The sequence below is a fragment of the Myripristis murdjan genome, chromosome 16 (genome assembly GCF_902150065.1).
Source record: "Myripristis murdjan chromosome 16, fMyrMur1.1, whole genome shotgun sequence".
In the NCBI taxonomy this organism is placed as follows: domain Eukaryota; kingdom Metazoa; phylum Chordata; class Actinopteri; order Holocentriformes; family Holocentridae; genus Myripristis; species Myripristis murdjan.
The window spans coordinates 1,979,613-2,000,665 of record NC_043995.1 but is presented as its reverse complement, the minus strand read 5'-3'; the positions used below and the strand labels follow the sequence as shown (position 1 = coordinate 2,000,665).

General features: G+C 41.8%; 1 protein-coding gene across 1 annotated transcript in view; it reads right to left on the bottom strand.

Annotated features, from left to right (window-relative positions):
* Positions 1 to 2,961: 2,961 nt before the first annotated feature.
* Positions 2,962 to 21,053, bottom strand: part of adgrb1a (adhesion G protein-coupled receptor B1a) — a 140,212-nt gene continuing 122,120 nt past the window's right edge. Inside the window, exons 26-33 of the mRNA XM_030071915.1 lie at positions 16,373 to 16,471; positions 13,237 to 13,408; positions 11,511 to 11,606; positions 11,368 to 11,407; positions 9,085 to 9,746; positions 7,300 to 7,335; positions 6,912 to 7,070; positions 2,962 to 4,786 (exon numbers count right to left, since the gene is read on the bottom strand). Coding sequence (XP_029927775.1) covers positions 4,592 to 4,786; positions 6,912 to 7,070; positions 7,300 to 7,335; positions 9,085 to 9,746; positions 11,368 to 11,407; positions 11,511 to 11,606; positions 13,237 to 13,408; positions 16,373 to 16,471 — 1,459 coding nt within the window. The 3' untranslated portion in view covers positions 2,962 to 4,591. The remainder of the gene's footprint in view (positions 4,787 to 6,911; positions 7,071 to 7,299; positions 7,336 to 9,084; positions 9,747 to 11,367; positions 11,408 to 11,510; positions 11,607 to 13,236; positions 13,409 to 16,372; positions 16,472 to 21,053) is intronic.

Genomic DNA, 21,053 nt, shown 5'->3' with positions numbered 1-21,053 from the left:
CAAATTTAGGATTTTGTTTAATTTTGTTACTTTTATAGTAATTTTCTTGGAATTTCAAATAATATACAGTTCATATATATATATATATATATATACAGTACAGGCCAAAAGTTTGGACACACCTTCTCATTCAATGCATTTTCTTTATTTTCATGACTATTTACATTGTAGATTCTCACTGAAGGAATCAAAACTATGAATGAACACATGTGGAGTTATGTACTTAACAAAAAAAAGGTGAAATAACTGAAAACATGTTTTATATTCTAGTTTCTTCAAAATAGCCACCCTTTGCTCTGATTACTGCTTTGCACACTCTTGGCATTCTCTCAATGAGCTTCAAGAGGTAGTCACCTGAAATGGTTTTCACTTCACAGGTGTGCCTTATCAGGGTTAATTAGTGGAATTTCTTGCTTTATCAATGGGGTTGGGACCATCAGTTGTGTTGTGCAGAAGTCAGGTTACTACACAGCCGACAGCCCTATTGGACAACTGTTAAAATTCATATTATGGCAAGAACCAATCAGCTAACTAAAGAAAAACGAGTGGCCATCATTACTTTAAGAAATGAAGGTCAGTCAGTCCGGAAAATTGCAAAAACTTTAAATGTGTCCCCAAGTGGAGTCGCAAAAACCATCAAGCGCTACAACGAAACTGGCACACATGAGGATCGACCCAGGAAAGGAAGACCAAGAGTCACCTCTGCTTCTGAGGACAAGTTCATCCAAGTCACCAGCCTCAGAAATCGCAAGTTAACAGCAGCTCAGATCAGAGACCAGATAAATGCCACACAGAGTTCTAGCAGCAGACCCATCTCTAGAACAACTGTTAAGAGGAGACTGCGCCAATCAGGCCTTCATGGTCAAATAGCTGCTAGGAAACCACTGCTAAGGAGAGGCAACAAGCAGAAGAGATTTGTTTGGGCCAAGAAACACAAGGAATGGACATTAGACCAGTGGAAATCTGTGCTTTGGTCTGATGAGTCCAAATTTGAGATCTTTGGTTCCAACCGCCGTGTCTTTGTGAGACGCAGAAAAGATGAACGGATGGATTCCACATGCCTGGTTCCCACTGTGAAGCATGGAGGACGAGGTGTGATGGTGTGGGGGTGTTTTGCTGGTGACACTGTTGGGGATTTATTCAAAATTGAAGGCACACTGAACCAGCATGGCTACCACAGCATCCTGCAGTGACATGCCATCCCATCCGGTTTGCGTTTAGTTGGACCATCATTTATTTTTCAACAGGACAATGAGCCCAAACACACCTCCAGGCTGTGTAAGGGCTATTTGACCAAGAAGGAGAGTGATGGAGTGCTGCGGCAGATGACCTGGCCTCCACAGTCACCGGACCTGAACCCAATCCAGATGGTTTGGGGTGAGCTGGACCGCAGAGTGAAGGCAAAGGGGCCAACAAGTGCTAAACACCTCTGGGAACTCCTTCAAGACTGTTGGAAAACCATTTCAGGTGACTACCTCTTGAAGCTCATGGAGAGAATGCCAAGAGTGTTCAAAGCAGTAATCAGAGCAAAGGGTGGCTATTTTGAAGGAACTACAATATAAAACATGTTTTCAGTTCTTTCACCTTTTTTTGTTAAGTACATAACTCCACGTGTTCATTCATAGTTTTGATTCCTTCAGTGAGAATCTACAATGTAAATAGTCATGAAAATAAAGAAAACGCATTGAATGAGAAGGTGTGTCCAAACTTTTGGCCTGTACTGTATATATATATATATATATATATATATATATATGTGTGTGTGTGTGTGTGTGTGTATGTATATATGTATGTATATGTATATATATATATATGTATGTATGTATATGTATATATGTATGTATGTCTATAGATAGATAGATAGATAGGTGTGTGTGTGTGTGTGTGTGTGTGTGTACATGGACAGTTAAGGAGAAGTCCCGATTTGCCACAGGGCCACAAGCTGCAGAAGAAGCTGCAGATGATCACAGTCAGGTGGAGCAAGGCAAACCTTCTTATTGGATCCTCACTGCAGATTCTTCTCTCCTCTCCTCTTTCTCCCTGTCTTTCCTTCTGCCTCTGTCTCTGAACGTGTCTAGTCCACCTGAAGCGTCACTTTATGTTCAGGAACCACCTGTGTTTGGTGTTTGAGTTGTTGAGTTACAATCTGTATGATCTACTGAGGAACACCAACTTCAGAGGAGTCTCCCTCAACCTCACCAGGAAATTTGCACAGCAGCTCTGTACAGGTAGGAGCACGTGCACACACACAACACATGGATCTCCTCTCCACCAATGCCGGAGCCGGGGCCTGATCCAGAACCAGCTCCACACATTTCCATTGGAAAAAATACTGGTGCCGGTGACAAAAAGCTGACGTCAGGGGCCACCCCAAGAGATTCCCTGGATGTGGCATCCGCTTTGGCACCATATTGTATATATATGCCAAAGTGGCACCATATCTATCTATCTATCTATCTATATCACACACGTATATATCACGTGTGTGTGTGTGTGTGTGTGTATGTGTGTGTGTGTGAGAGAGAGAGAGAGAGAGAGAGAGAGAGAGAGAAATTTTTTTTACTAATTTTCTGTAATCTTTTGATCATTTTTTGTAACTTTTTTTTTTTTTTTTTTACTTATTTCTTGCTAATTTTCTTTCAGTTCTTGCTAATTTGCTCCCCACCTTTCCCCCTCATGTTTTAAAAAGAAATTTGAATTGAAAAGTGAAGTGGTTTCAAAGGGTTAAGCACCTCCCAGTGTAGTACTGATTAATTCTTCAGAAAATATAATATAGTCAGTCAAACTGTATCATATCAGAGATGGACAACACTGACTGGGCCAGATCTCATTTTTAAGTAAATGCCAATGCGGCATAATGAAGTATAACCCTAACGTGCACACATGAATATGTCCTTTCATGTGGTGAAAAAGTATATCAGGACCAGTGCTCATTTATTATATAGATATACTTTTATTAGAAATATGACACATTCATTTTGTGCTCTGAAAACTGTACATTAACAAAGAGGCGACCCCAGTGAAATAAGAAGGGGAGTAAGGAGGGTGTTGGAGTGGAGGGTGGGTGGTTGAGGGTCAGAGGTCAAAGGTCAGGGGTTGGAAGGTCAGGGCTTAGACAAGTACAGATCTCAGGGAGTGACCGGTGGTGATATCAAAACACACACAGTTTCATTTGCGATACAGAACACTTGTTTAGTCCAGTACCCTGAAAGGACAGGAGAGAGGGAGGGGAATGGGGGAGGGAAGGGTTCAGTATCCGAATAACCATGTTCATATTTATAATAATGATAACAACTATCCCCAAGCACAGTAAGAAAGATATTTATAGGCTAAAATCCATTCTGTAGAACTCTGTTGAAATAATTACAATGCTGTACATCAGGACTCCAAAAGAGCCTTGTGCTTTCTCTGTGTGCAACCATCACCCCGTCCGCTTCGGAGTCCCCGACTCTGCCACGCCAACCCGAAGAAGTCATCATATCATATATATTTATAGCTCTACTCATTTACTCATCTTCCAACATAGCTCTTTACACACACACACACACACATACACACATGCACGCTCCCTCACTCATCAAGACATGAGAACCGTCTTCCCTCAGTGCCTGCTTGTACATCAAGCAGCTGATCCCAACAGCACATAGTGGTCACCTTGGCTCTCTCTGCACAGGCTGAGGATGGGAGCCGTGCCGTCTCACCGTGATGCCGTTGAGGTTGAGGGCAGGTTAGAGTGTCAGCCTGCTGGCCTGCTCTGCTGTTTGTGTGGTGTCCACCAATGGAAAGGCAACTTGCCATTTTGGCTCAGAGTGATGTCACTGATTTCTCCCTGTTGCTCGTGGACTCTGAGAGGCAGGAGGAGGGATAAAGTGGGCTGAGGTTAGGTGGTGGTGATGGGGCGTGGGGGGTCTGCCTCCTCCATCACCTGGGTATTTAAGGGCTCAGAGCCCTTGGTCATTTTCCTTTCAGAATTGTGAAGAAGAAGAAAATGCCCGTTTTTCCACCATCAAGGTCCATCAGGAGAGGGAGAGAGCATAAGTGATGCAACAATACAGTGAAAAAAATAGGAGACATTATCATGATTATCACATTATAACCGTTTAATACAAGGGGTAAACACGGTATGATTACCTTTGTTATGCTGTTTATTACATCACTGTATGATACACATACAGTAGCTGAATCATCTGCAATGGCAACCTGTCTTCCATGTGTGCCAACTTGATGCCCAAGACTGTGTATATGAAGATGACCAGTGTTCAGTTTTTGTTTGTTTGTTTGTTTTTTTGGACAGAATTCGCTGATAAAATAATCTGCTCCGACATCAAATGAAACAACATAGAAAGAGTCACTGCACACCCGTTCTCTAATGAATCTACTCCTTTTTTTTTCAGTCTGTCTCTCATTTTGTGATGCTTTGTTCATGACTGTCTCTCTCCTCTGTGCTCTCCTCCCCTCTCACCTTTTACCCAGTTGGCTTGGTCCGGCCTTATGTAGAAATACAGAGCAGGGCAGTGTGTGTGGTGTGTCTGCATGTTTGTCTGAGAGCATGGGGATAGGATGTTGGGTGCTGCGGGGGCTGCTGGCTCCGTCACACCTCAGTCTGAAGGTCCATGATCTCCTGGCCCACCAGAGGAATAGTGGCGCTGGTCTTCTCCCACTCCACCGTCTGCATCTCTAAAGGGGAGGCTGCCACCGCCTCCAGGTCCTTCCTCACCCAGGATGGGGGGGAGTGAGTCTTCCTGATGCCTTCCCAGGCCCTCTTACTGGGTGTCTGCTGCTTGTCCTAATGGGAGGAGGAGAGAGGGGGAGATGCTGGTGTGCTGGAGATGTTTTTTTTTTTTTTTTAAAAGCAAAACTCCTCACTAAAATCTGTAATTTGTCATTACACCATTGTTTGGATTCCACAGATACAGATTAATAAAGTTAATTAAAAATGTTCAACACATTTAAACTACATCTCATCTCTTCTTATGTGTTTTTACTCTTCTTAGGGCATGAACACTTTTGTGAGTCTCCATACTTCTTTAAGGATGCAGGACTGGTATTACCATGTCATGATACTAGTATTAATATGTTTTCAGCAACAAGAACTGACAGTCTGACGGGGGGGGGGGGGGGGGGGGGGGGAAGCAGCAGAGAGCATTCTAACAGCTGATTCCACCATAGAAACTGACTTTAAACAGCTGTCCAGTGTAGTGACCGCTATGCACCAGGGTTAATAAACATTTTATAATGGTTAGTGTAAAATAGCAGCACAAGGACACACAATTTCATTTCCCTATGACTCAATAATAACACATCAGAGCTACTTGAGAATTAATGATGTCATACATTCAGAAAGCGCTCAGTAGACGAGGGGGTAAGAGTAGATCAAGATGTTTGACAAAATGCAACCATCAGAACAAGGAAGCAGGCCCAGCAGCAGCAGAACTGCATCATAAAACAGTGTTGGACGGTGAGAGTACATGAGCACTATTTAACTGTAGAAATAATCAGTAATAATAATCATACTAAACAAATTTGTGCCATATTTGTTCCATTTTGGCAAATCCACAACGTCTACAATGCCTTATCTCACAGCTGGTAGCGTCTCCCTTGCTAGTTTGTTCCATCAATAAGTCTGAACTACACTAAAAAAATGTTGGTAAAAAAGTTTACTTTCAGAGCATATAGCTTGCTAAAATAAGTTTTCAAAAAATGTTCATTGCTGGCAATGGCTGGTATAATCCACAATGAGATGTGTATTAAAGGGTTTTAATGCGCGATGTGCAAACAGAGTCACAGAGCGTAATTTGCTTTTTTGTTGCAGCCACTTTCCCTCACCCAACCCTGTCTGCCTTCAATTTGCTTTGTGATTATGAGGGGCTGACACTAAAACCCGGCATTTACCACAGATGATTTAGATCGATGCAATATTTTCTGCTTCACAATGTCACATTGTCTACATTTAGAAAGTTATTCATGGGAATCTAAAAAATAAACTCAAAAAAAAAAAAATTGACAGAAAAGGAAAAGCCAGGTAGATCACTATTCTGTTTTCAAATGTTAAGGTGTTAGTGTTTAGGATGGATCATTCCGATTCCAATATTCCAATGTGCATTTTACTTAGTTTTAATAAATACTCATCTTACAAACTATCTAATCTAATGGGTGCACAGAAGGTAGTGGGACTGTTTTCTAATCCTTCCTGTTTGCATGTTCCTCCCTTGTGCTGCTTTTCTTCCACAGTCAGCTGGATACATGACAGAACAAATGCTTTAAGGGCAGATTCACCTTAAAGCGCTCTGTTTAAAACACAGCTGTTGTCCCTTGCATGTCTGGCTCCATTTCGTTATTTGGCCTTTTTCCTTATTCCGGGTTTAACTGGTCAAGCAAAGACAGTGTGACATCATGGCTACAACGGTGCTGCAATTTTTTGATACAAAAAGCCATCTAAAACATGAACAGTAAATTTCACATTTCAAACAACTTTTCAGGTTCGGAACCAGTTTATTTTAGGTCAAAATGCTCTGAATGGTTCAAAAGTAGGTTCGTGAACCGAATAAAACCAGCTCCTTGTTGCAGGATGGACTCCACGCAAAAATGACCAGGGATCAAACCCACAGCCTTCTTGCTATTTGGTCCGAACACCCTTATTTGAGAGGTGTTAAAACAAATGACCTGTCCTGAAGATGCCCCTCCCCACCTGTGCTGTTACTCCCTTGCTTAAGTTGCTCTGGCACTGACCCTGCTTGCAGACACACAAACATGTAATCTTGTAACAGGCTTCACTCAAAACTGAATGAGCAACACCACTCAAGTGTGCTGATGTGTTCTCATGATAAGGGTGAAGATTGAAAGAATGGGAACAAGATCAGATGTGAGATTGCGAGATGGGTGGAATCAGAACAGAGAAAAAAACTCCCTACACTCATGTTGGTCTTGTCACTGCTGGTGGAGGACACACTCCATCTTTTGGCAGCCTTGGCATCAACAGGCGGAGATTCTCTATCCTTGTCTGCACTGTGAATCTTCCTGTTCAGGTCCTGGAACATGTCCTGATGGCGTTTCCGGGTGTGCATTATCTTCTGCACAGGAACATAACAAATCATGTCCACAGTATACAATCATAAGACATTTAGCAGCCATCAATCATACAATACAGTGTGACTCATTCCCAACACTGCAGTCACACTCATAAACCTTGAAAGTGATTATGCAAAACTCTAGAGGTGTATGAGATGTTAAGAGACATATCAGCCTTTTGGTTACCGTAAGTCTTAAATGCTATGGAGAAATAAAAGAGACTAAAATTACCTCAAAGTCAAGCTCAGCATAGCGTGATTTTCGTCTCTGGGGGAAGATGAGACAGAGAGATTAAAGATGTGTTTTGATATCATGTGCCTTCTGAGTAGACAGATGCTGAAGAGTTTCTTAAGCATTTCATTCTGTATCTCCACATCAGTAAAAGAGAGGGTGTTTTGGGACTTGGAGGAGAGAAGTGAGTCATGAGGAGGGAAGCGAGGCTTGGCCGTGGTCTTGCTGACCCTGTTGGCCTGAGTTTGCAGTTAACAGCTTGTGACCGAATGACCTTTCGGTCCTCCGTCATGGAGGAGCAAAGAAAAACCTGACCTTCAGGCTACTTGGTTGCTGTGGCAGCTGCCGCCTTGCACTGAATTGTGGGACTGTGTTTTGCCCTGAAGTGAAAAGACACCAGCAGGCAGATGTCCTGTCTGTTGTGTGCTGATCAGCGTGTTGTCTGATCCTGCCACTGGTGACTGCAATAGGAGCTAAGTGAAAACTAGCCTTTTAAAAGATGCTACACATGCAGGATACTTTTTGTGGTAACTCAAACGATGCTGCTTTTTGAACAAAATCAGGGGAGAGGACATTTTCAAAGACAGGACAGACGTCTTAGGCCATTATTAATCAAAAGCAGTGTTAAATGTGCTATTAGAAACATGTTTTCACATCATACTCCAAGAAATCTTCAAGTGTCAGAACTGTGGTTAAAAATCAGGTTCACAACACATATGTATGGTTCATCACATTGTGGACAACAGATTCAGCACAGCATTGCAGCACCACTAGGAATCTGATGAGGTTGCAAAGATCAGATTTCAGTATAGGATGTCACAGGAACATAGAGTCAATATCTAGCACTCTCTGGGTGGAGTTTGCATGATCCCCCCTGTTCTCCTGGGTTTCCTCCCACATTTAGGTGGATTACAGACTCTAAATTGTCTATAGGGAGTGAGGAACTCAGGAAGATGCAGATGCTTAAGTCTTAGCTAATTAGTTCCTCAGAGAGGAAGCCACCAGGAGACATCATACTGATCGGATTTTGCCAAAACCTAGGAATGGTGCCTCTCACTTTGCTATTGTATTGCACTGCATACGGTTAATTTGAATGTGATCTCAGAACTCACCAGCTTTGTCTTCTATGGAGAAAAAAGCACCATAATATGTTACATGATCACTGTATGTCAGCAGACCATGTAGAAAAGTGTTTTTACCACATTATGAGGTAGCACAGTAGTGTAAAGCGAGTAAAGGAGTAATGTAATTTAAAGTGCCTCAGTCCCCGACTTAAATCACTATAATGCATAATTTTTGTATCAAGTACACATTGTGTGCTGCCCTCCACCCCTGACAAAGAATACTTTACCTGCAAGCCCTCATGGGAAACTTGTCATTTCAAAAACACAAGCCATCTCTGATCCAAACAAAAGTATTTTTGCTCAAATCTTTCTGCAAAGACTACTTCCACAAAATCCTCTCATGTCTTGGATAATGCAGCATGACAAGCATGAGCTTTTTAAACAGAACCTGTAATAGCATTTTAGTTTGGTGAAGTTGTAAAATTACACACCCAGTTTTTTTTTTTTCCATTGGATCAAAGATGGCTAGTATTTTTGGAGTATGAGTTTACCATAAAGGCTTGCAGGTCAAATTTTCTTTGTCAGGGACTAAAGGCAGCACATGGTGAGTACTTCATACAAAAATTCTGCCTTATGGTGAAGTATGCCCTGAAGATCACAGACTCACATAGTGCAGTATGAGGCTCTTAACATGTGACTGTGAGTGGTTTACTGGTCTTACCTCCAGGGAGCTCATGGACAGTGTGGACACGGTCTCGCTCTTGGACATCATACCAGAGTTCCCAGAGTCTCCTCCGTCACACATGTTGTTGGCCACCTGGGAGTCTCTGGACATGTTCTGCAGGTTGTGGACAGGTGAGTCTCTCTCTGAGCAGGACACACTGACCTGGTCAGCAGGCAGGCTCTTCAGCCCGAAGCCGGGCACTGGTTCGCTGCTGGCAGGGTTGGCCAGGTGGATGAGTCTGGTCTGGGGCAGCTGTTCGATGCTTATGTTGTACTTTGCAGTCTGTTCCTCTTTACCCTTGGCCGGCTTAAGAGTGCCCGTGTTGTTGGTCGGAAGAATGACGTATCCCGGGCTGGTGCCGGTGCCCTCAGTGCCACTGCCCTCCCCATTCCCTCGAGGTAGCTCTCCATCTAGCTGCTTGAAGAGCTCACCATCACAGATGTAGATGGACTTGGCACCTGGCAACTCGGTGCTGATGCCTTTGGTGGCGCCTTTCTCCCTGCGCAGTGTCAGAGTGTGGCTGGTATAGTCAGCCACATTCTGGAGATGAACCTTGGCCATGCTGGCCGGCATGGTGTTAAAGTTGGAGCCTTTTTGAAGGGTTAGAGTCCCAGAAGAGGCCTTCTCCTCTCCTTGAAGAGATGAGCGCTTTAGGGTACCTGGGGAGCAAAGCAGGAAGTTGGGTTGGACTAATTTTTTGGCAGATATCAACTTTTTATCTAAAGGACCATTCCAGTGATTTTGAATGTTTACTCACATTTACCCACATTTTACACTGCAACAAACCAGTTTGCAAATTATGTAGGGATACTAAATATTCCATACCATTTTATCAAAATCCCTTAATTTTCAAATAAGTTTTAATTAAAACACCCACTTTTTAATGTTCTGCTTCTGCAGCTAACAAAGTCATCAACATTCATCAGCCACAGAACTGATAATTGGCTGTGTCAAACAAATGTTTCCCGAGGGACTATTTTCCATACTGCTGCTTTTAGGAAAACCAGTGTGGATGACTTTATTATGATGATGGCATAGTGGAGTGAAGAAAGTCTGAAGTCTCTGAAAGTTCATTTTCATATCGTAATAGAGTGAATGGAAGCGTTCGCTTTGAGAGAAGAGTAGCAGAAATGTGAAGTAACATCCAAAATCACTGGTAAGGTACACATCAGACTTCGTTTGTGCCATCCAGCTCTAACATGATGGGCATGATGCAATTTGAATGATTACAAATTCATATACACATCAACTTGTCACTGGTTGCCAATGGGAAGCATTTAACTTGAACTGATTCTGATTTTAATTAGAGTCTATAGGTTATTTATAGGAATAAAGTAAACATGGTATATTTGTAGTTTGAGAATTTGAGATTTTTTTTTTTTTTTTTTTTTTGGCATAAACACATTTTAAGCCACTGATTATCTGTACAAAATACTGGCTGAATTGTTTGAATCCTACTGCGAATGTAAAGATATTCCAAGCACTACATCTCCCCAAAAACAGTGGTAGCAAGTTGTTTTTTGTTGACAAACAGTTCCTTAAGACAGTACATCACTGAAACTATGCTTGCCTAGTACTTGTGACCCGACCCCATTTCACCATAACCGCTGCTGGCTTGTGGCAGAATGCATATATCGCACCAAGTCCGGGCTGGTAAACAACATCAGACAACGCTCTATCGGCAAGACCAAATATTTTGCGATCGCTCATCATGTTCTCTCTCCCACTCGACACATGCAAAGAAAAAAAAAATCAATTCTCTCTGTTCTTTTCCATCGTTTCTTGACTGGGCATGTCGGTGTCTCAATAGCTTTTCTGCTCCAGATGCTTTTCTTGATATCCTGTCTCAAGAGATAATCATATTTTGCTCCCAACGGATATCAGAGGAAAGCCGGTATCTGATGCCGCACTGTCGGGAGGGACTTAATTATACACCAGCAGTGTAGAAGAGACTCAGACAGGCCTATTTATCTGCATATTACTGCTCAGCACACGTTCATCCCACTCCCAACAGCCTAGGCTAAATTGCATTATGCAGCAGTAATGGGCTGTATCTCTTGTCAAAACACTGTCTTGGCAAAGGGAGTCTACTGTGATGTTGATTGTAAGACATGAGCACAGAATTGAGGGGGAACATGCCTAACATCTGTTCTGACGATGCTGAGGAATTTGAAGTAGTCACGACGCAGAGCGGGAGAGCACAAAGAAACAGCTGCATCTTGTGAATGGAAGTCAAAACCCACATACTTAGTGTACATGTAAATACAACCTGGAGCTTACCTGATCTACAAGCCATATCAACGTCTTTCTCAAAGTCAGTCTGAGGACAGGAGGGAAAAAAGTGTATTAAAATGCATTTAAAAAAAATCAATATTTTCAAAAGTAAAAAAAAAATAATAATAATAATATTCCAATATTCACACCATGAGCTGAGCATGGCCATTCTGGAAAGATCCTCCCGAATCTCCATTAGTGTCCTCCTGGCGGTCGACCACACGACACTTGACTGCCTCCTGAACCTGTTACAGACCATGAAACACAAAGGTCATGACCTTTGCACTGGTGCAATTAGACAAACATCAGTTTGCTGCTCTTTCAGCAGGGCCAGTGGTATACAAAGAGGGGTACGAGGATCCCAGGGGGTCCTTAAGGGGCTTCCAAGGGGTCCTCGACAAAATGAGGAATAGTCTAAATGCTTATGAAAGACATCTGAACAAGCATTTAAACACAAGACATCTGATCCAGCATCACTGACCTGACCATTAGATATATATCTTTCTTGATTTTTTTTTCATATTTTCTATTAATTTTCTTTTTCAATTAAGACTGGCCATTTTTTTCTGATTTGGTGATCACATTTTTTTTCACCATGTTTTTGAAAGAAATTAAGTGAATTTGCTCAAGTTTATGGTTAATTTTACTATCACTGCAGTCACTAAAATGTATCATTCCACCTCTATGGGCAATATCGGCTTTTTACTAAAAATGGGATCTGGTCCACATCATACACCTCAGATATGTAGTTTTGTTGAATACATTGGTATTGCAGAATTGATGAATAATAAGTTCTTAACCTGAATTCCATACAAATATTCATACTGTATGTTGTATTGCATTACTATCTTTATAAGTTTCAGCTGAGGTTCAGGATCCCATCAAGTTGGCCTTAATGTTGTTCCAAAGCCTTTTACACCATGACAAGAATAAAACTCTGGGGCAAACACTGATTACTTAATTTTGGGCAATGACAACGGCCAAATTTGAATTTCAGCTTTTTTAAACATATCAGTCTTCAAAAACCTGTGCTGTAGTAGAAGTTCATAAAATCAGACTGTCTATGCTCATCACTCACTTCACCCCCAAAACTAGCAAACCTTGACAAAAGACAGAGACAGATTACCAGATAATGCAGGCAACAAGTCAGGAAAGGAGATAGGAGATGGTAATAGGAGATAGAGCTTGAATTCTTGGTTGTTCAAAACAGAACCAGGATCAGGCTCTCATTTTTATAATATTGCCTTAGACTCAGGTCAGGCCCTCTGTAGCCTGCCGGCCATTTTTTGTGCTCAACAAAGCTCTGCTTTACAGCCAGGACACATATTAAGGAAGTTTCCAGAGTCGATGTGTAGTCGATGTGTAGAGCTCAGAGACTCCCAAATCTCATGAACAAATGTTTAAACTAGGCGCTGTAGAACTAAAATCAATCATGATTCAACAACTGCATGGCCTATTTATCACCTCAAATATTTTCAGACATAGATTTTGGTAAACTGTTGAGGTGTAATAAGATGCTGAACAAGCTGCCATGTTTTTGCAGTCTGAAAACTGCAGACAAAAAACAAGAACATCCCACAAATAGTGCATCCTTCCTATCAGGTGAAGCCTCTGGTCCATGGAAAATGGACATAACTACAGGTTGGGCAAAGGTTGAAATCAACTAGGGGAGTCATTCGGTTGGGTATTGATGTTTGGGAAGAATTTACGTTAATGTTTCAGAGTTGAAAAGCTTTTGTAAGACATGTATCGGGACACTGTCTATGTTGCATAAAAAATATTTGGTAACAGTACCAGCCTGGATGTGCTCTAAATATTAGGCTCTGAGAAAATGCAGGGTTAGTTAGGCTTGATTCAAGCTCTAATATGAGGTACCTCTCTGCGCAGGATGCAGTGCACCATGACGATGACAAAGCCCTCCAGTGAATCAAAGACAGCGAAGAGAATCTGGAAGAGGGCCGAGCGCCGATCAGTGATAGCCAGGACGGCTGACATCCATGTGAGCGCCAGTAGGGGTAAAACCACACAGGAGCTCCACAGCGACGCCCTGCAGGATGGGAGAGGAAAGGCAGTCAACAACAGCACGAGTCAACCTTCATCAAGAAGTGTGTAAACTCTGTTAAAGATGTATCATACCTATAACTAGATATTTTTATACTTCTGAGGCAGGCATTTATGCAGGGATAGTAAACCAGTGCCCAAGTTGATTTAATATTATTTTGCTATCTAAAAAGAAGAGAATAATGCTGAATCCTAAAGTAATGCTACAACTGTGAAGAATCTTCTTCTTGACCTTACTAATAGACCTTTTTCATAGCAGCCACTTTGACATGAAAGAGCAGGTAAACACAGGTGGTACTAATGACATTAATTAAGGCTCTGGTCCATTTAAGTGTAGCAGAGCCTCTCCAGTGAGCCAGCATGGACAATAAGCAGGACCCCGACTCTGCTACACCTAAATGGAATGAAAACCTTAATTAATATTATTAGCAACACCTGTGTCTACTCCGATACTCACGTCAAAATGGCCTCTGTGAAAAAAACGTCTGATTCCTTAACTGGTAGCTTAGAATTAGCAGCCTGTGACTGTAACCATGCATAAATTCTTATCAGAACAAATAATTAATGCTTCTATCACAAACCAAAACATACATCCATTATCTGTAGATATATATGTTCATAATTCACATATATGACATGCATGTATGTTTAAGATGGTTCAGTCAAACCATAGAGGATCTAGTGCCACAGGGAAGAGAAGAAGGAGCGAGGATGAGCAGTAGGGGAAACGAGTGAAATGAGGCCGGAACAGAATGCAAAGACAAATAGAGGAGGCAGAGGATAGAGGCAGAGGAACCAGAGAGACAGTCTGGAGAATCGTCACTCCCTCTCATCCACCTTTTTACTCTCACTTTCCATGTGCTGCTTTCTTTGCCTCTTGACTCATTCTATCTTCGTCGTACCATATGCTTTTATGTGCATGTACTGGATGAACAAGAACAACAGGGTCACTTTTCCATCTGCATGTCGCTATTTCTGTAACCGTTTAACACATGTTAATATTCATACTGTCCAATTTATTTCTAAAGTCTTAACCTACGATGTGGCTGATAGGTTGGTTTGCTGATGCTGGATTATTAGCAATCAGATGTCAGCCACCTCAGCTATGATGGATATCATGCAGTTAAATATTTAGCGGAAACTGATTGTGGTTGTTAATGGGAATCTTTTAACCAGAATTGTAATGAGACATTTTGATCAGATTCCACTTTGAATTATATTGTATTATCCTGGTTATCCCCTACAATCTGTCCATTGGTTCCAATATCCTGGACATCACGGGTCACTTTTCGACTCATCTTTTGGGGAATCTTGTGTCTCATTGCTGTGTTCTTCCTTTTTCAAAATTGTGTTGATTGGTCAAAGCAAAGCATTTAACTGTCAGTATGCATGGCACACAATATCTTAGACACCACTGACAGGCCTTTTTGACCAACAAGCAACTGGTTCCATTCCGGTTTGCGAACCTAATTTTGAACCGTTCTGAGCATTTCAATCAAAGACGGAAAAGAAATCGAAGAGTGTACAGTGGTCTGCTGAAGAAACATGACTGCTTTCAATTTGGCCAGCTCCTGAATTTCAGGAAAAGACAGAAGGCAGTGCTAGAAAAAGCAAATTGTATCACGGACATGCCAAAGAGATGGTGAAGGCTGGGTTTGTTAGAATCCAGGACCAAATTACCAACAGGAAAAAAAAAACAAAAAAAAAACAATATGAAGTAAGATGTAAGAAGAGTACAGAGACTCCAAAAAGGACCTAGTGAAAACTGGAGCTGGATGGGGTGATAGTGGGGAGTATTATGAACTCCTCCATGATGTGCTGGGTCATAGAGCAGCAAAGCAACAGACTGGGGCTGAATTCAGCCACAGCAATGCTGGAGTCAGTGGCCAGCAACCCCACTATAACTCCGTTGCAATGATTACACTCAACTGGTTCAAACGTGGTCTGGTGTGCTAGTTAGAACCTTGGTTCCAAGAATCCCAAATGGAACCAATTCAAGAACCAGAACAGTTTTGGTCTAAAAGGAATGAATAGCTTCTCTTCTTCCCCTTTTCCTGCCGCATTCAAGATGAAGTCACATGATTACTATTTAAACAATTCCATCGCAGTTTTGGGGGATGACGTGTTTACTGTTCACCTTTTTAACAGAAAGGTTTACTGTTCCTCAGTCTAAATGCTGTTTCAGAGCCTTTTCCAGCTTGACACATATACAGTTCTGGAGGAAGCATTAACCGGAAAATGCTGAACTAAATAATAACATGATTTTGGATTCTATTCATTTATTTTTTGGCATGAAACTACATAAATTATACTGAAAAATGGCACAAACATCAGCTATCAGCAGCTTCAATCCAAAAATGTCAGTATCAGTGTCACCCTGCATTGGATAATCTCTAGCTTTAACACACTTCTATCAGATAGTCTGCCATCTGTGCACTCATGTAGCATACACACACACAAACACACACACCCACACACACACACAGACAAACTGATAAAGCAAAGTGTATTGCCATCCTCTCTACATATGTAGCCATGGCCTCCTGAGCCTCTCCTCTAATAAGCTCTGTAACTCTGGTGGTCTCAGTTCAGAAAAACACAGATAATTTCAAACTCACATAAACACAGTCACCAAATTTTCTAAATCAAAATATTTTTTAACATATGTCCTACTATAAATAGGCAACCACACATGCATGAATATGCACTGTACACACATAAAACCAGCATGCACACGCACACACAGACACACATTTGCTTTCATCAACAGTGTATAAGTATCAGTAGCTTCTAATATTGTGGAATCCTCCCAAACCAGGGCACCAGGTAAGAAGAAATGAAAGAGGGATAAAGGAGAGAGAAGAAGTCAAGTGAGGGAGAGGAAGGAGGGAGGTGTAGAGGAGAGAACAGAGGTAAGAAGAGTTAAGGAAAAATAATTAGCGGGACTAACATGGCGTTACTGGTAGCTGTGGTGGAAACGTCAGCCGAAGAGATAACTCCGCACTTGGCACATTTGAGCGTCATATTGTACAGTGGCACTGTCATCTGACTGCAAAGTCAAATTAACACGCTGTAACATACACAAACAGATACAAATGCACCTGCACACAAACTCAGAGGCACACTTGCACACACACACACACACACACACGCACGCACACACACACACACACGTGCGCGCACGCAGTCACACCAACAGTGAGTCACAGTGTTCTCGCTCTATCTCTCTCTCAGGGCTATGGGTGAGCACATTTGCGTGTGTGTTCATGTGTTTTGTTTGTGTGCTCAGGTTTTTCTGTGTGTATGTGTGCGGGGGCAGAGGGGGCGTTGAGGGGAGGTGGGGCAGAGATGTAGCCACGTTGGTGGATATTTTTTAATTTTACCTTATGTCTGCTTTTCTTCACAAATGAACGGTTTCTCTGATGGGCAGCTGGAAGCTTGACCGCAGGGAACTGGGAAGTGACTCTGTGTTAGCGATGTTTCATGCCCTCACCCATTTATCTGCTTGAAATGCAATAAAGCCTTCATCTAAATGCCTGATATAAGGCACTGCGTATGTCTACTGAGGATTTTGCATCCTTGCCTGCTGTGATAAGCTGTTTGTTATAGAATAACCAAACACATTCTGGTGGTGTCCACCCCTGGTTATTTTCACAGCATCTACGCACCGCTAGCCAGACTGATTGCTTAACACATGCACTCCCAGGCTCTGTTGCTAAGCTTTACACCCGGACTGGTTTCAAACTTCAACTTGCATCCACACACATACACATACACACATCTGCACACGATGAGGTCAAACGGTAATTACAGCCAACATGACATAAAATGTTAAAGGGATGGTAAATTACATTGTGCAATGTTTTATTAATATGATTTTATTGGCATCACTGGGTGCATAAATCATCATGAAACTGTGAGTGAAGTCCTTCCTACACAGATACCTGACAGTTGATTTCTCTAAGTGGTTTTGCTGCACAGTAATATGTTACTTTCACATGTAAGAGTGGAGTCAGAACATCACCTCTTAATTACTCCCGCTCCTGTTTGATTTACTCTTCAACTGTACCTGCTATCCTGCATCAGCATGTGCTGGCCTCAACAAACCATAGCCTATTAGCAGTAACTGTTGTTCCAACAGCTGCAGAGGACTGTTTTAGAAGACAAGATGAGGCAGGGGCTAGCAAAGGCTTCCACTGAAATATGGAGCTTTAGCTAGTGATTCAGTCATGGACCATCTCACTTCAACATCACAAAATGCATGTTTTTAGCACACAGCTCCACAACAATGTTAACTAGGTCCATCAAGTGAGTTGGCTGGTCTTACCAGAGTCACAACAATAATGTTACTCTGGGGGTACACCTGCTCAGGCCTGCTGTTTTATTCGGTTTTATTACCGTTAGTGACTTTCAGGAACTCTCAAATCTTGGTGAATGATGGAGATCGTACTCAAGTACAGTACTAAATAATAAAATCCCCATTTTTAACCACCCCTTTCAAAGCCCACCCCCTACCACCACCACCCCCACCCCAAATGTCTTTCATTGTTACATGTCATCAATCTGACATTAAGTGTATTCTGGGAGTTGTTTAGTGATAGTGTTGGAATTTACATTTTTTTGTTGTACCCACTTTCCCTAAACATGCCTCATCTACTTCTGTTTCACTTAGCGATTTAGTACACTTCCCATAATGCCTTTCCACACTGTCAAAACACAACTGCTGCATTTCATTAGTTGTTTCACTCACTCTCATTGACTTCCCCTTGGAGGAATCACTGCCACCGCAATATTTATCCCTCTGTTTGTGTGAAAAAAGTCAAGTGGGGGCTTCATGAGATTGACACTTGGAGGGGCTGTGGGAATGAGTCAACAACAAGGCCACTCCAGAGATGTATATTACCCACGATCCTTTGCTGTTTTCCTTCATGTTTTGATGTAATGAAAAATGATATACTGTGTACAAACCTATATCTGTATAGAAACAGTAATCCTATATCCAAATTCAACTCATCATGAAACTCATTTTGGAACTGATCCCTGTATGTAATTACCTCACCTTCCTTCATAATCATCCGCGAAAAACACTGTTGCCTCGTTGACCCAAGTTGACAGGTATTTTGAATTACCTGTAAAAAGCGGGCTGACTGCGCACACAGTCAAGTGTGTTCCATTTACATCTCCAACTCCACCTTCACCCACTTCTCCTTTGTTCACCAAGTGGCCTCAGTGTGGCGTATGTTGTTACCTTTTGCCATGGGCAGAGGGGAAGTGACGCATCTAATGAAACACAGAAAACAGGTCCTGTGGCAGCACTGCATTCTGGTCTATTGAGACTGTGGGCAGAATAATGGGCATCTCTGCCAAGTGATTTCTCCCTGTCTGATTGTTGAACATTGGTGAAACTATATGCCTATTTGGACAGAATTAGTTTTCCAAATGATGTTTGAGTTTTAATTACCGGGACATGTAACACACAGACTGTAATTTCGTGAACCCATTTGGACGGGATTAGAATCTGTGTAATTTCTTCCCAGTATTACAGAGATAGGCGTGGACCAGAAACTGTCAGACAAGTCATCTTAAACTTTGAAGGATTGGGCTGTCTTCACAGATTTCCTTTTTCCCATAACTGAAGTGACTCTCAACAGGCAGCAGCCTGGTAGATGTTGTTAGGCTAACCACAGCAGTTAAATTGGCGATAGACTGTTTTGATATATCCATAACTACAGACTCTCAGAGCAGTGGTCTGTACACACACTCCAGTGAGAGGTACATTAGTTGCGCTCCAGGAGCACTTGACAATAAATAAATGCCTAAGGCATCCAATAGTGGTCAAAATGTTTGTAAAAATATACCTGTCTGGTAATTCCATACGTAGGTTTCCATTTGGATAGGATAAAATTTATCAGAGGGTGACGAAAAACAGCGGGTAATTTGCTTTCTAGTAATCACAGAGGTCGGCTATATAAAACACACACATTGTCAATTCAGACTGGACAAAAATCACTACAACTAAGGACATCTGTAACGCACAAAATTACATGATATCCCCCTAGAGAACTATCTGGAAATATCTTGATATTGCCAGTGATGCCCAGCAAAAAAAAAAAAAAAAAAAAAAAAAAAAAAAAACACCAATGAACATCAAACTGAGCCGAGAAATCACATATAGCTGCTGTTTGGGTGTATGTTGCCTTGAAGGAGGTCAAGGACATGGTGCATCTTATTTTTTATGCTTTCCAGCACAATACTATGGTGCAAGCAACCAAATACAATTTCTGGGTATGGATACCCTGAAGCACCCATATTGTTTGTTTTGACCAAAACTCAGTACTCCCAAAACTACCACAAAAATATCAGAGCTCTCATCTAGAATTCCGTGTGTCTCTCCACTGTCGCTGCCAGTCAAGAACTGAACACAATGCTAGAGACACTGACAAGTAATAACAAACTAATCTGTTACCATATGGCCTCCTCCTAAACAACAATTAAAGTCAAAGAGCTAAAAGAATCGATTCTGTAGCCTCTGGACACCCGGATTAAAAATCACGTCATAGAAGGAATTCAATTTCAAGTAAAAGGGCAATACAACCACTAAATGTGTGCCGTAGGCAGTGATATTAAAAAGCAATCAGCATTTTTTGAAATACAACACCGTTTCCCCTGTCTTCGTGATCGAGAGGTAGAGGGGGTGGGGTGGGGAGGGTGAGATACATTAAGCTGGGACAAAAAAGTAAAAAGAAAAGAAAAAAGATAAGAAAACATCCAGCATGAGCAAACTTCAAACTGACCAGGTCCAATCCGTTCCTTCAACTCAACCATGAACCTTAAAAATTAAGGGCCAGAATTCAGAAATAGTAGACTGGGATATCTCTAAGATGCCATTTCCAATGCATATTCATATTCAGAGTTCTGCAGATACTATATACCTTATCTGCACAAATTATGTTTTGGACATATTCATGGACAGGACATAGATATCTAAGTCTACTGTTTGGATAACAAGTTTTGACCCATGCTGAACACCAGCTGTTTTACAGGAATTGGAGGTTTGAGCTACCACACAGCTAAAACAAATAAACTGAATAATAATAGTATAACTACAAGTACTAATAATAAATAAATACAAACTTTTACACTTTGACACAATGTTTGATCAGGGTTAAGATTCAAAATGGTTTGCTGTAGTTGAATGTTTACACTGTTCACATGTAGTGAGGAAATACCACTGATGGTTGGAATTAGGCCTCTCGTCTGTTTTCATTTTCCCAGCCAATTATGCTTTAATTTTGAGAGAAAAGGAGCCTAACCAGCGAGGCATGGTCTCAGAGGTGTAAGCCATCTCGCCTGGTACAGATGCTGCTGCGCGCTTAATTAGATGCTGCACACATTAATTAGCTTCATTAAACATGTTATGCATTTGAACCTTGAGAAATGCATGCAGGGGAAGGGTAAAAGAGGGGAGAGGCGGGTGCAGATACCGAGAGGAATTAAACATAACGACACCTTCCCCTTTTCTCTGTCTGTCTCAGAGGTACCAACAAACAAGTCTCATCACTGTTGGCCCTTGCAATAACCATCAGATCCCTTTCAGGCCTGGAGAAACTTGAAGATCCATGTCAGGTCAT